General features: G+C 52.4%; 1 protein-coding gene across 2 annotated transcripts in view; it reads right to left on the minus strand.

The window, feature by feature from the left end:
- Window positions 1-15,511: 15,511 nt before the first annotated feature.
- The window catches only part of NDUFA10 (NADH:ubiquinone oxidoreductase subunit A10), a 30,798-nt gene continuing 30,251 nt past the window's right edge, over window positions 15,512-16,058 (minus strand). For both annotated transcript variants that reach the window (XM_034065849.1, XM_034065848.1), the window contains exon 10: window positions 15,512-15,948. In XM_034065849.1, the coding sequence (XP_033921740.1) occupies window positions 15,880-15,948 (69 nt within the window). In that variant the 3' untranslated portion in view covers window positions 15,512-15,879. The remainder of the gene's footprint in view (window positions 15,949-16,058) is intronic.

The following is a 16,058-nucleotide window of genomic DNA, read 5'->3' on the forward strand; positions in this document are numbered from 1 at the left end:
TGGGAATCAAGAATATAAGAGGGCTCAATAAGAATTAAACCCATGTGAAGACAATAGATCTAACAATGCCTATTAAATACTGGGATCTGATGGAAACTTCCAGGCCTGGACATCCCCCAAAAGAGTGATGCTGGAAGCTGAACTGGAAGCTATAGTGTGCAGCAGTCTTAGATATGCTTCTGCTATATAAGGCTTCAGATGCTGGCTTGGGTGGCCTTGATAGGACCACACAGGTTAGATAATGTATCAAACAGGCTGAATAGATGTACAGCAACCAAGTCCATCTCTTCAGTTTGGAACCATTCCTGAATGTGCCTTTATCACTGAGGTGGAAATGAGATAAATCCAAGAGAAGCAGAATCCACCAGGGTCACTCTTCCTAGGGTATATCTGTTAACAACATGGAAAGATAACGTCAGCCTCTCTACTGAGACCATAAGCAGGGATTGAGCTTGATCTCAGCTAAAAAGCCTAAAGGTTCCTCCTTGCTAGGCATAGAAATAGAAGCTGAAAGCTGTGGCACTGATGTCCTGTCTCCATTGGAGAGAAGAGCTGTGGGTTGCAGGGGATCAGGTCCCATTCATTCAGGTGGGTTTTGAGTCAGAGTCTGGACAAGCATGCATTGGGTTTGGATGCAATCCTCCTCTTGTTCCCAGTACTCTCACATTGCTCCAGCTGAGCTCAAACATCGGAAGAGATCTTCAGCACAGCATCCCAATCAGGAGGACCTTCACCTGCAGTCAGTCATTCAGGAGACCCTAGAGCAGGTTAAGACTTCTACTGATGGAGAACACCATGTGAAGAGGCTTAGAGCAATCCCCTTCACCTAATGCTCCAAATGCTTAACCTTAGCTCCAAACCACAGATCCCAGGCCCTCTCCTTGCAACGAGAGCAACCTTTCCACCCAGCATCCCACAAAAGCTGCTTCCATAGGAAGCCCTGCCAGGCTTTCTGCACTGTTCCCTACAGCCAGGCCCTTGCTTTCTCCACCAAGGAACACTTTGTTCGAAGACAGCTAATGACCCATTCACATCTGCCTATGAAACGACATTGGGTTATTTCTCCACTCCTCTTCCTACCACTTGGCTGCCTCTGGCCTGCAGAGCTTGTCAGGGCTAATTGCATTGGCCTTCTCATTGAGGGATTTTTTCCCCTCTTTGCATGTGTTTTCTGTTCCGAGCATAGCACAGTTTCAACAGGTTTTTGATGCTGTTGTTGTTGTTCTTGACAAGAGCTGCTGTTATGAAACGCATCCTAACGGCCCTGCCAAAGCCCCAGCTCTATTTGACGCAGGAGCAAATTGAGACCATTCGGTACTCAGGGCACTGGTCATCTTATTCAATCTGCAAAGGAGCTGGGAATAGGGCAGAGTTTCTCCTCCCTCCCCTTCCTTCCCTTTCAATACACTCATTTGTTCCTGCAGAAACAGCCTGTTTCTTTTCCAGTCTTCTCTTTTCCCTAATTTTATCCACATGGATATCCACATCATGGACATGGAAAATTACCTGCCCGCTCCTCTCAGCCGATGCCTGCCATCAGTTGGGTCAATGAACCAGCCTTAGGGGACACAAGTTGTCCCTTGCACCCTTTTGCCTGGGTCAAAGCTACTTGAATGGCAGAAAAACCAGAGCAACCCAGTGCAGAGCCTCAGCACCAGTACAGAGCAGAGACCCACAGCTGATGATGGAGCCAAGCTCTGCGGGAGAGCACCCTCTCTTCCAACACACTGGGGGATTTGAGGTCTAGGGGAGGCTGCGGGTCCCCTACCAAGTGGGACCCCCATGAAGAGAGAGTGCTTCAGCCTTGAGGGGGGCCCGTGTCGAGATCACAGCCATTGCGTGAGGTCTGAGCAATGGATCCTCCTCCCCACTCTGCTCCCCATTGTAGCAGCTCGTTTATCAGGGACACGTGCCAGCGAGACGAGGTGGGGGGAGATCTGGACCACAGCTGTGCTCCCAGCAGCCCTCCACTCACACAGGGCTTACAGCATCCCAAGAGCAGCTTGGCTGGATGGAGGCGATGTGGGATCATCTGCATTGTGCATCCAGGCAGAGGAGCTCAGAGATTTATCACACTTTCCATGCTGGAAAAGGTAAAAGGGATGCTCTGTGTGTAGAACAGCACCAGCTCAGGTGAGGGCATATGGCTACACAAGCCACCCCACAAGCTGCAGTGTAGCATCCTTGGTACCCTGGCACAAGAGATGGGAGCAAAGCCTGCACACTGTGGCCTGCTCAGGTGAAGATTGGCTGCCCCAGAAGAGATGCTGTTCCCCATTGGACTTCCCAACAGGCAGCTTGGACTACGATGGCTCTGTCCAGGCTTCAAAGGTATAGAGCTCTTGGATGCTCTTTGAGACCATGGATTGACCCCAGGAAGCCCACAAATAACCCAAGCATCTTAATTCATTCACTTAACGACCTATTCTGTCATACCCCCATCATTCCAAGGAAGGAAAATGAACCTATTTCAACAGGAGGTTGAACTATTTAACCTGAGCCCTTGCCTTGGCTAAAGCATCAAGCTGTGAAGCCCACATTCAAGCCCATGCAGGCCATGGGAAGTGGATGTAAGAGCACATCTTGACAGCACCCCCATCACCCCACTACAGGATGCCCTCCCATGGGCAGAGCCTTCAGAGAAGAGAGCAGTAATTCTATTTTAAACCCTCCAGTTCTAATAAAACCCATTTGCACACATTCAGAAGCCTTGAATATAACCCACAGCTCTTCCCAAGCCCTTAGCTTATTTTGAACAGCTATAAAATACTTGGGTAATGCACTAAATGTGGAAGAAGATGCCAGCAACAAAGGGTTGTAAATGGTTTTCATACACACTAATGGGGCTGGGCTTGCCAGGGAGGCTGAGGACATAAGGAACTACATGGATGATGTATGTTATCTTATTGACTTAAAGATAAACACACTTTCTCTGCCCAAAACATAGTGAAGCTGAAGGGCACAGGCTCACCCCCATGGCTCAGCCAGCTTAAACTAAGACACCCAAACCTCAGATTAGAGCCTCTGGGCAAAAATACCCCCTGTCTGGGGCAGGGTATCCTCCCCATTACGTTTTAAATGGGGTTTCCCCCCCCAAAGCTGTGACAACACCTCCATCTCTAAACCCTAAGGTTAATCCCTCACTGAGGTCAGTTCTTAGCTACTGCTATCCAGGAGTAAACCAGCTTGTTTGCTGCTGAGCTAACCAAAGGGACATACATGACGGTTGCTAGATGGTAGATGGATAGGTAGATAGGTGAGCATCTTTATGAGCCCATAGGTAAGTAACTGTAGGAGCCTTTCCTCCGTGTGAGCTGGGGATATGATTTTGGGGCGCCATTCCTGTGCTGTGGTTCATGATGGGAATTCCTACTCAACTCTTTCTTAATGGGGCCAAATGCATCCCTCTCTTTGCCTGCAAAAGGAGACCCCAAGGGAGAGCAAAGGCAACTCCTTACAGGGTGCAACTAAAGCTTTAAAGCTAGGAACCAGAAAGAAACCACTAGGTCAGCATCCATCAGGCATCCTTGGCACGTGTCTCCAGCCACACACAGCTAGGACCATCTGGTGGCAGCGGGCAGGCTCATACATCCCAAAGCATGGGATGACAAAAGCTCTTGTGTCTCTGGAGGGCACACTGATGGGGGGAAGCAGTACTGAAGGTACCCTCAGCAAGAGGCTGTCATGGTTCTCACTGCAAAGTCATCTCTGCCACCTTAGCATAAGTAGGGACCCAGACCATTACTCAGCCCAAGTGGCTTCAGATTTGCTGCTGCATGGCCATAGAATCCCAGACTGATTTGGGTTGGAAGGCCAGGGATTGGCAGTGTTCAAGGTCAGGTTGGACACAGGGGCTTGGAGCAGCTGCTCCAGTGGAAGGTGTCCCTGCCTGTGGCAGGGGTTGGAGCTGGATGAGCTTTAAGGTCCCTTCCAATGCAAACCAGGCTGGGATTCTATAATGTGGGATCCAAGCACCTATCAAGAAGTTGGAGGCATCTGCATCATACCCGGAACAAAGGGACTGAGGACACTCAGGGTACCCCCATAACTCCCTGCATAGCCTATCTAAGTCTATGGTGATGTTTGCTTCCTAATAAAGATACCCAGGAAACAACCCATGGCAAAGCAAAAGGCAAACCAGCAATCCTACATAGGCATAACTATCCTGCATGGATCTGGGATGGGAATTCTGCCTGGGGTTATTAACACCTTACCAATACTGTCTGTATGCCCAGCCTCTGTTGCCTGGGCTGCATACAAACCTAGGCAGGGTTGTTGCCATTATAACACCATCCACACTTCCTTTTCCCAGTGGTGCAGTTAGGGATGAATCCTGATGTTTCCTTTAGTACAAAACAGTTAGGTCAGTCCAGGAGCATTGCTTAAGACAGCTCAGCTGGGCAGAAAGGAAGGTTACAGCAGCTTAGGGAGAAGAGGGATGCAGCAAGGCAGAGGGGAGAGGTGCATTCACATACCTTAGGAATTAGCACAGGCTGAGATGGAGTCTTTCCCCTGTGGCATCCTCAGTTCAGACTTGGCACCTTCCGATGTGAAATTCCTAAGAAACCACCCCAGATTTTACCTTAATAGCAGAGGTTTTCCACCTTGTCCTATTTGGGTGTGTAATAACTGTATTCAGGACAGAGCAGCACTGCCTGCATTGCAAAGTGCAGCCTGCATCCACCTGGAGCTAAGGCAGGACCTGAGCAAACTGCCCATGAGCCGCCTTTCACATTGGCCGCATCAATAGGGATGCGCTCAGGTGTACCAGGAGCACTGCACAAGAGGTGCCTGATGCAGCTCTCATTGCCCCTTACCCATAGCAGTTACCTGGGGAACATCAGCCCAGATGTGCTGCCTGCATCACTGGGGTGCAGCTCCCCACATGCAGTGATGGACACTCACTGCAGCTGATGCTGCCTGCTTCTGCCCATCACCCAAGGGCTGTGGACCACTTCTCCCCTGCATCCAGAGGGTGAATTTTGCTCTCCTTTCTTCTGCTTCAGACGAACATTCCCCTCGTTTCCTGTGGCAAGCAGCACACGTGGGACTATTTTTACCCTGGTTTATTTTTACTTCAAGTCTTTCCTACATTGCCTCTCACATGGCTGTAAAGGGAGCATCCCCCACCCCACAGGAGCGGATGGAAGGGCGCTTTCTCCCTCTACAGCACAGCAGGGCTGGGGGCAAATGTGCTGCTAATTACAGTGCAGCATCAATCAATTGCTGCTTGCAACTTTGCTCCATGGGTTATTCCCACTGGGAATACAGGGAGGTTATTCCAGCCACCACCACCCAGCCCTATTGATAGAGACCTCCAGCCAAATGCACTCCCATCCTGACACTACCACCCCAAGGGGCACAATTCATGCTGACCCTCTCTTCTATCACACAGGAAGGCAATAGGGTGCTGGAGCAAGCCAAAGGGGCTGCATTCATTGCTGAAGCCTGGCCACAAGCCATCAGCAGGGCAAGAACCAAGGCACTGTGTGGGTCCATTAGGAATATGAACTCCTCTGCCTGTCTGCCTTCAAGCAAAGCCTGGCAGGGAGGTGGGGAAGGAGATGGGGATGACCATGCTTTAAGGTCCCTTCAAGCCAAACCAGCCTGGGATTCTATGAGTCTATGATATCCCAGACCTTCATCCCCCCCTGCCATCACCTCCCAGAGCATCTTCCCAAGTCCCCTAAGGGAAATCACAGCTTCCCCCCATCCCTCCATCCCTCTGCAGCCCGGATAACAGTGTGCCACACTGCCCGCAGTGCCATGCTGCCCACAGTGCCAGCCTGCAGCATCTGCTGGCAGCTCCCCCGTTACCATGGCAATGCTGCCAAGGTCCAGATAACATTCTCCTCCATCCCAAATCCTCATTTCCCCCCTAGCCACACTGGTGCAGCAGGACAGGGTTAGGACACTGCTTTGCCATCAGGGCTGCGATCACATCACATGAAGTCCTTGCGCAGGGATAACAGCATTAGATCTCATGTCACAACAGAGGGAAAGCTGAAGTCAGTGAGCAGATACTGATACATGCTCTGCTGTCTCTTCTCCTTAGACTTAATCACAGGGAAAAACCCCAAAGGCCTGAAACAGTTGTGTTAAATGACAGATTTCTTTCCTTAAAGCAAAGCTCAGCATGCAGAGGGGACAGCCATGGGTGCTGTGCTGCTGTCACTGGATGCTCCTGGCATGTGTCTGTAGTTCCTCTGCTTGCCCATCCTCTCTGATCAGAGTCCACAGCACCTAGAACCAAGGGCACCGGGGCCTGCATCACACCTGCATGGACACCCCTGCCCTGGGGGACCAGCACCAGCCCCTTGGCAAGCAGAAAGCTGCACAAGAGCATCCTCGTGGGGCCCTGGTCCCTTTTCACCCAGGTGCTGTTTCCTGGTGGCCTCCATCCAGCTTCACCATAGCAACACTTAGACATTAGCTATAGATGCATCCCCTCACCACAGACAGGGAGTACCACATCTCCTGCTTACCCACCTCCAGAAGGAGGATGGGAAAGCACCTACTGAGTAGTCCTGGCACTGTCTGCATCCCGAGCCGTTTCCTCTTGTCCCATCCCTTGTTCCTTGGGAGCAGAGCCCAGCCCCTCCTGGCTCCATCCTCCTGTCAGGCACTTGTAGGGAGCCATCAGGTCCCCCCTGAGCCTTCTCTTCTCCATCTGACCCCCCAGGTCCTTTACCCATTCCCCATCACACTGTGCTCCAGGCCCTGCATATGGGGATGCAGCTACCTCTGCCTTGTGCTACTGGCACGTGGGGGTTTCATCCTTGCCACCCTTGATTTACAAGAGTGGTGCTTTGGCAGCCACGCTGAGGACATGGATTAGCTGATGCTGGGCCCTCATTCCAGGAAATGCAATCCATTTATCAAAGTGCTCCCAGTTCCCAGTTCAGGGCAGGTGAAGCACTAATAAATATCGAGCAAAGCGAGTGAATCAGCCTCTGAAGTAGCTGCATAAATAAAAGGCTATTAGAACAAAAACCCTATGAGCCGATGCTCGGTGCCAACCCTCCTCCCGCTCCGAACACTGGGACTTGGCATTCCCATTGCACAGGGCAACTCCTTGGATGGAACAACTCGTCTCTACATGGCAAACTCCAACCTGCAGCTGCCTCCAACCGAGATGAGCTCACACAGTATTGTTTGACTGGGTTAAAAGCTGCACTGAGTGCCATCCAAAGGCTGAATCCCAGTTAATGATGCCCTGTTCCATCCTCCCAAGCTGGCATCCCTATGTCCAACACATACCACAGCTGAAAAGCAAAGCACTGCCTGGCAAAGAAGGAGCTGCTGATGGGTTGAAACACCCTGCATTTGGAACCTTCAGCCATCATGGGCTTGTGCCTTAGTGCAGGAGTGGAGCGGCAAGAAATGGGATGTAAAAGGGGGCAGAAAAGCAAAGAGATCTTTGAAGCTGGGGCAAAAGAGCACCCGATCAAAGGGAGCAAAGCTGGCAGCTCCCACCCCACACAGAGCCCTTCAGCTCCCCTGGACAAGCAATGCAGGAACAAATGAGCCCTGTTTGTCTCCATAGAGGTGAGAAACGCCTCCAAAACCTCACCATGGCTTCACCTTGGTGACAGCAAGCAGCACACAGGGATGAGACACAAGGAGAGGAGAGCGACAGCTCCATCCATCCACTCTCCTCCATCCATCATGCTCCTCACATGCCTTCGGTTTCAGGATGCTCCTCAGTGGGTACCCGCTGTCCTTCATCCAGCTGGATGCTGCTTTGAGCATCCCTGTGCAGGTGGGACAAGGGAGATGTGATCCCACCTGTGACTGCAGCTCTGTCAGGGGACTGAAAGGTAAAAGACACATCAGGGTAAACCAACCGAATCCCCATGGATCAAAGGCATTGGAGAGGTTTTACCTCGATGCTGCTGAAGGAAGAACTGACAAACTCCCCCCCTTTACAAGCAGATAACTGTACAAACACAGCAAACCCAGCCCTACATGGGCTCCCAATACTTAGAGCATAACACTATTACACAGAATCATAGGATCCCAGACTGGTTTGGGTTGGAAGGGGGCTTAAAGCTCATCCAGCGCCATAAGCAGGGACAACATTCACTACAGCCACATCCAACCTGTCTGCTCCCAGTTTTCCCCCTAACTCTGCCCATATTTATCCATAAAGATGGACCAGATCCAGCTTCTTCCCAACCCTCACTCGCAGGAGGACACCCGGCTGCTCCTTAGCCCTATCTCCTTCCCTAAGGAGGAGAGCAACAAGCCATTCACTCCCCATGCCCACAGAGGCAGCGCATCCCCTGCTCCCTGCTCTCCACACTCTTCTCTGTTCAGAGCCATGAGGGGCCACATTTGGCTCCTGGAGCTCCAATGGGATGGGACACGGCCCAAGGGTGCCCAGCAGCATCACTTCCCTGCTCAGCACCTCCAGGACATGAGTTCTGTCCGTGCCAGCATCTCCTGCACCAGGCTATGGAGTATGGTCCCAGTGCTTCGGGGCTCTCTGCCTTTGCCCCCCCCTTAGCTCCGGTAGGGAGCAGGTTCCGGCTCTAGTGCGGCAGTGACCTCTAGTGACTCTTCTCGGTCCCCATATCAAGGGGGTAGGGACGAAGAGCTGGCCACAGGCTACCAGGAAGGATGCTGACCTTGCCCATGGGTCCCCATCACAGTGCAGCCCCCTCCTGATGCCCACGTACCTGCTGAAGTCCAAGAGGTGGGAAATACATGAGCCTTATGTTGCTCCTCTGAAGAATCCATCGCCCTTTGCTCCTGTGTCACCAGGAGGAAGGATTCCCTTTCTGCTCAGGTGAGTCAGCAATGGAACAGACTGGTTTGGGTTGAAGGAACCTTAAAGCTCATTCAGCTCCAACCCCTGCCACAGGCAGGGACACCTTCCACTGGAGCAGCTGCTCCAAGCCCCTGTGTCCAACCTGGCCTTGAACACTGCCAGCAATGGGGCATGGACAAGAGCTGCACTAAACAGAGCATCTCAACCAGGGCAGCCATTCCCAGAGCAGCTGAGGGGATGCTGTGGTCCCCAAGGAGGTACCAAAGCAGGAGCTGATCACAGAATGGGGCCAAGCCATGTGTGGAGCAGGCTGTGTGCCCCAGGGAGCATCCATCCATCCATCCATGCTGTGGGGCTCAGGGGCTGGTCTCTCGGTGCTGGAGCAAAGGCAGAGAGCACTCAGATTCCAAGTGGATGAACAGATAGAGTCCGGTGAGAAGCAAAGGGGGAGAGAGCAGCCTGCAGAGGAGGGAATGAGCATCACACCATTGGAGGGCAGAGGAAGGACGGGGTCACTGCTGCACAGTGCAGCACCACAAAGGGCTCAGAGCTCTTCCTCCATCTCCATCTTCCTCTTGGGTCACCTCCTGCATTGAGGATGCTGCACAAAGCCAGGGCAATGGCGCTGCCTCTGAAAATCAGTGCATTCAACAACATGCATCTTTGAGGCTCCTCTGGTGCCCAATGGTTGCGGTGAGGGACAGGGCTTGTATTGATGCTCTGCAGACAAGGGGGCATTCAGCACAAGTGCAGAGACAGTAAATTCACCAGTGGTGGAAAGGAAAAAGCATCTTTTGACACGATTTGCCTCCGGGGGAGCTCAATGTCATCTGATGCAGGCAAGGGCAGGGAACAAACCGCTGCTGAGCTCCTGTGATGCAAACCAAACACTGAACTCCAGAACACAAGTGGGGAAAGCTGCTGAGGGAGCCACACACAGACATCAAACCCACCTGGGCTGCCCTGCACAGGAGGCACCACACGGGAGAAGTCTTCACAAGGAGAAAATTCCTTTCCTGGGAATACAATCTGGGAACAGGTGGTTACAGGCGGCAGGACTTGTGCAGCTGTCACAGAACCATGGAGTGGTTTGGGTTAGAAGGGACCTTCAAGCTCATCCAGCTCCAACCCCTGCCACAGGCAGGGACACCTCCCACTGGAGCAGCTGCTCCAAGCCCCTGTGTCCAACCTGGCCTTGAACACTGCCAGGGATGGGGCAGCCACAGCTTCTCTGGGCACCCTGTGCCAGCGCCTCAGCACCCTCACAGGGAACAGCTTCTGCCTTGTATCCAACCTGACCTTGTCCTGTTTCAGTCTGAACCCATCACCCCTTGTCCTATCACTACAGTCCCTGATGAAGAGCCCCTCTCTGCATCCTTGTAGCCCCCTTCAGACACTGGAAGCTGCTCTGAGGTCTCCACGCAGCTTCTCTTCTCCAGGCTGAACAGCCCCAATGTTCTCAGCCTGGCTCCATACAGGAGCTGCTCCAGCCCCTGAGCATCCTCATGGCCTCCTCTGGACTTGCTCCAACAGTTCCATGTGCTTCTTATGCTGAGGCCACCAGCACTGCACACAGTGCTGCAAGGGGGGGTCTCACCAGAGCAGAGGGGCAGGATGCTCTCCTCTGACCTGCTGCTCACACAGCTCTTGCTGCATCTCAAGCCGCATTCCCTCTCCCAACCAACCGAATTAGTCTGCACAGAGCAACACGGGACACCCTGGGGATGGTGGCAGAACCATTCCAAGCAGTCAGCCCTTCCCACCCACCTCAGCCCAGCAGGGAAGCCACCAAAGGAGGAGGCAAAGGCTCTCTCTTCTGGGATGCTGCGGTGGTTTCCCATGCCTGGGGGCTCTCCATTAAGGGTTAATCACAGCCAACAGCTCCGGGGTGCTGGCACACCCGTCCCAGCGGGGCTGGAACCCACACACAGGCAGCAGCCTCCCAGACAACACAAGGGCTGTGCTAACCCAGGTCAAAGCTCTCCCTGGTACGAACACGGGTTCGGAGGGGGATGCGTTGGAGCTGAAGTTAATTACACAGCAATGAAACATCGCACTTCCAATATCACTTCGTTGCCCTTTGGAATGCTGCTCTGCTGCAGATCCGGGGCAAGCTCCCGATAACATCCTACCTAAACAAGGGAGAGGCAGGTAATGGGGTGCATGACCCCAGCAGAGCACAGGGAAGCAGGTGATGGAGCACAGGGCTACAGCTGGGTGCATCCACAACCATATGGGGTCTTCCCATTCCTCGTGTTTTCCCTTGGGGGGGCCCATGCAGCCCCTAGGCTGTTTGACATCCAGGCAGTTCCTCACCACCACTACATAGGGCACTTACAGAGGTGATGCTCCTCATGGCTCATAGTCATGGAATGGGAAAGGACCTCAAAGCTCATCTATTCCCAACCCCAGGAACACCTTCCACTACAGCAGGGTGCTCCAAGCCCCTGTGTCCAACCTGGCCTTGAACACTGCCAGGGATGGGGCAGCCACAGCTCCTCTGTGGTTCCCTGTTGCATCACTGCCGTCTGTGGCCATGCTGGAAGTCCCCTGGCCAGCAGCCTGTCAGCCCTTGGCCAGATGAGCTCTTTACTCACCCATTTCTTGAGCAAGAGCTGGAGCATCGTGGCTAAGGGCAGTGCAAGTGCCTCCTTCATGCTCTGAGAGCCTGGGAAAGCCTGCTGGGAAGGATGGGGAGCAGGAGCCGCATCCTGTGTGGGGCTGGCCCAAGCTGACCATGTGCTACTGAGCACCTCAAAGCTCCATCCCTGGCAGTGCTCAAGGCTAGGCTGAATGGGGCTTGAGCACCCTCCTCTAGGGGAAGGTGTCCCTGCCTGTGGCAGGGGTTGGAGCTGGATGAGCTTTAAAGTCCCTTCCAACCCAAACCATTCCATGATTCTATGATCCTATAAAATGGGGAATTCTGGGGTTGTTCTGGGTGTCAGCAGCCAAAGCAGAGTTAAAAGCATGGAGCAAAGATCTGTTCTCCTCCATGTTCACAGCCTGGCTGCCCAGCCCACCCCACAGCAACCTGCAGGCCCATGTGTGAAGCTCAGCTCCTCCCAGGCAGGCTGAAGCCCTGCAGAGGAATAACAGACACCAAGGGGAAAACCAGCCCCACAGCAGTCCATGGGGTGGGAATCACCATGGCCAGGGATAAAGAGGAGAGGTTGTGCCCCAAAGCACAGAGATCAATGTGCTGTGCCTGCTGCAACACCAGGTGTGCTTCACCCAACCTCACCAGCCCAAAGGGAAGCAGAAAGTTACATGGGAGCAACCCCAGGACTCACCAACCGGGACTTGCTTTGCACAGGGAACACTTGGGGCTATCCATTGGAGTGGTGGAAGGATCTGGAAGCTCATCTCCTGAGAGATGCTTAATGTATGGGCAGGTCATGAGGAGCCATCAGACACGCTGGCTCATGTAAGCTGCACCCACAATACTGAATGCACAGTCTTCCACCCTTCATCACCATATGGAAAGCAACACTGGGAAGGACCATCCTTGCTGTGTTGGGACACATTGATGCAAGGATTATCTGGATACTTGAGTGAGTCCGCTGAACGCAATGCTTGAGCTCAATGCCCTGCCAGCAGGGTTTGCTCATCCCCCTAACCTTGGATGTCTGGCTCCACTTGAGTCCCTCACCTCCCTTCTGCTGTCAAGCTGCAGTATCCATCACCCAAGTGATCACTTCATCCCTATGGAGAAGTCAGCAGGGATTTGAGACCTCTCATGGACCACAGTGGCTCTGCTTTCCCATCCTCATTGAAGGTCCAGCCCCAGCCTGACTCCCAGGACTGTTCCAGTTGGCCACTGAGGACAACAGGAGCCCAAGCTCTACCTGCACCCAACAAAGATAACACACACAGCCCAATCCATCAGCAACCCTTCCTTGACCACACACTCACATTCCCACATACAGCAATGTGTGGAGACACAGGAACGTTGTCCCGGAGGTGCAGCATCCTGCATGCCAACTGACGCAGCCTTCATCCCCCATGCAGCAGCACCGGTGTCTGGGATTGTGTCTCCAGGCCATGCTCCATGTGGATCAGAGGTGATCCACAAGCAGGTGGAGGAATGAGGTGTGGTGTCTGCCTCTCTCAGACACATCGAGTTCAGGTATCATTTGTACCTGCAGCTTTTGTTTGGGAGCGTGGAGAACATCAGCAGGGATCAAAGAGCCAGGAGTGGGCCCATCAGATAGAGAAGCAGCTAGGCTGGGCTCCAGCACCTGCAGGAGAATCACAACAGGCAACAGGCTTGGTTTGATCTCGCTGTGAATGTGGATTTGGCAAATAAAGACTTGGAAAGGTGGGAACCGGAGCAAAACCTGCCTGTTCCCTGCATCCTGCCACCGCCGTGACACTGAGCAGCAGCTATGGAGTGAATGCAGACCTCTTTACAGGGGGAATAGAGGCTTCCAAGAGCTTTCCACTGGGAAATCATCTCCCTTGCTCATGGAAGCTCCTTTAGTGTGAAAGAGGAATCCCAACTCATGCCACCAAAGCAGGGTGAAGCAGGCTGCTGGGGAGCCAAGGCTTTGCTCATTACTGCAGCAAGGATGTATGGCACATCCTCACCACCCAGCTGACAAGGAAGCTTGTAATGGACATACTGGGAAAGCACAAACATGCACCATTCAACCCTAGGAAAGGCAATGGGTGGATGGTGAAGAGACCAAACCTAAAAAGCAGTAAGCAGAGTCCTTGGAGTGGGATGGGTGTTGGCATGAACTCCCAGGTTCCCGAGGCTTGGAAGCAATCTTCACCACCTCATGTGAGGCTGTAGCATGTCAAGCCTTCATCTTAGTGGTAGGAACCCATTCCCACCCATCTCCCCTTTCTATGCCACCAAAAAGCAAATCCAAGGTGAAGTCACCTGCAGGACTGCAGCCACCACGAACACCGATGGTTCTGCCTATGGTTTGATGGCTGTAACAGAACCACCACCATTCCCCCAGGATCTGCCTTTGTAAAGCAGGCAGAACCAAGCATGGGATGTGATAGGCAAGAGGGAGACTTCCCCACACATTAACACAAGCAGTGGGAACTCGGGAGAAGAGGACAGACCACAGATGCTATCACACGCGCACCTACGCGGAAGAGCAGAGAGGACTTGGGCCATTTTAGCTTCTCCAGCCTCCCATGAAGACAGATGGATCCAACTGGCACAGCACAGTCCTCCAAAGGCAGAATCTTCACAGCTGGTTTGCTGAGGGATGGGTTTTTCCGAGGTGTTGGAGTGGGAAGGAGGGAAGAACACAGCTCCTTCCTACAGCAAGGGGACACAAAGTCATTTCCTTTACAGATTCACTTTATAAACAGTTTTACTTCTAAAGCAGAGTTAAACCCTGGATTAGGACAAAAAAGGAATCTCAACACGCAGTTTGTCTTATCCCACTGCTTTTCCTGCTTGGAATTCAAGGCCTTCCCATCCAAAGCTCAGGTCAGCTCTCAGTGTGCTGCTGGAGCAGGCTTTTAGGAGTGCTCTGCACCCCCTCTTGCACCCCACTATGGCAACGTTGAAGCCAAGAGCTTCCTCAGCACTACACCCAGCCCAAACAGTGCTTTTACCTTCCTAGGAGATCCATTACCCAAGTGAGTTACAGTACCTGGAGGACACAGCAAGGCTGAGGTGGAGGCCACCTGTAAACACAGAGCTGGGCTGCTCCAAAGGCAACCTCAAGCCACAGCAGATGGTCCTCTCATCTCCATGCTCATGACTCACTGCTGGGAGATGCTGCTCTGGATAGGGAAAGAACAGCTCACACTAACTGCTCCGGACCTCATTGCACAGAAGACAACAGACAGTGGGGCTGGCAGCTCCTCAGGCATGAGTGCACCAAGATGCACCTTCCTGTAGGAGATATGGGATAAGGAAGCCCATTGCTGAGCTGCACCAAGAACCAGCCTCTGGAAGGTGAAGAGGCACAGATCATCTTGCAGCAGTTCAAGAAACACACAGGACTATAGAACTGCACCAGTTCTGCTGTGATTTCACCTGCAGCCCAGCACTTGCTCATCACTGTGAGGACACCAGCTGCATTAGTGCAGGATTGGCCCTGTGGCATCAAAGCAATCGGCCCTTTGGCTTCCTTAAAGCCATAAAACCCAGAAAGAAAATGCTAAGGGATCAGTGGGATGAGCCACGTTTCTATCCCACTGCTCCGGTATCCAAGCAGGCCCTCAAGGAAGGAACCTTTTCATCCTAAGTTTTTTGCTATGGAAAGAGGCTCAGCTGAATCCAAAGGCAGCAGAATGCCTGGCAGCACTTGTACTCAGGGAGGGAAGGAGTTAGCCCCTTGTTGGAAACACAGAATCACTGCAGCCTAACTCTGGACAGCCTTGCTTGAACCCGTGCCAAGATGCTTCAGCTCTGGGGCTAACTCATACCAAATGAATCATCTCTTCACAAAGAATTCCAACTTGGAGTTTCAGGGGCTTGCAAAAATAATAATTACATTTGTCTCTCATACCCAACAAACATTTCCTGTCATACCCATGCAATGGAAGAAGCTCGGAGTACAACTGGTTTGGAGGGGGGTTTATGCTGTTTCAGTTGAGATCAACTTCTATTCCCTTCTCTCAATGAACACTCTGCTTTCCTCCTTTGATGCTGATGTCCAGTAAGAGGCCTTCAGAACACGATCCAAGCTTGGGGTTCCTTAGCATGTGCACTCTCCTAATGAAACTAAGAAAACCCCATGCATGACACAGCAAGAAATTCACTTGTGAGAGCCAGGAAGAGACAGGTTTAATTTCTTTTGATTCAGCAAAACAACAAGAATCCTGGATAAAAAACCACAGCCTTGATGAAGAGCAAGTCCAGCGCTGATCTCCAGTCTGCCCCTGTAACCCCAGATCACTTTGCTATCACACATAAACCAGCCAACATTCAAAGCCCCCCAAATTCATCAGGGAAGAACCAAGCAGAATAAAGTGATTTCCCTTCTAAGAGCTTATTCTCTTAAGCTGGAAGATGATTTAAGCAGTATTCTCTTCATGCTACACAACTGATGGAGAGCAGGCGCGCACTGAACTCGACTGCTTCACTCAAGTGCTGTGGTCCATCGCTGTTCGGGCTCCGAAGGGAGCGGACTTCACTTCAGCCAGATCCACTTGTCACCAACATCAGCATTGTAGCCTTGCCTGAAGTTGCGACCAGGAAGCTGGAGAAAGCAGAAAGGGCAGTCAGAAACATGGCTCTTTATGGAAACCTTTACATTTGTTTTCACCGCACAATGATTGAAACTTCAGTCTTTGAAAGAACCAAGCTGTG

Source organism: Melopsittacus undulatus, chromosome 8, assembly GCF_012275295.1.
Source record: "Melopsittacus undulatus isolate bMelUnd1 chromosome 8, bMelUnd1.mat.Z, whole genome shotgun sequence".
Classification (NCBI taxonomy): Eukaryota; Metazoa; Chordata; class Aves; order Psittaciformes; family Psittaculidae; genus Melopsittacus; species Melopsittacus undulatus.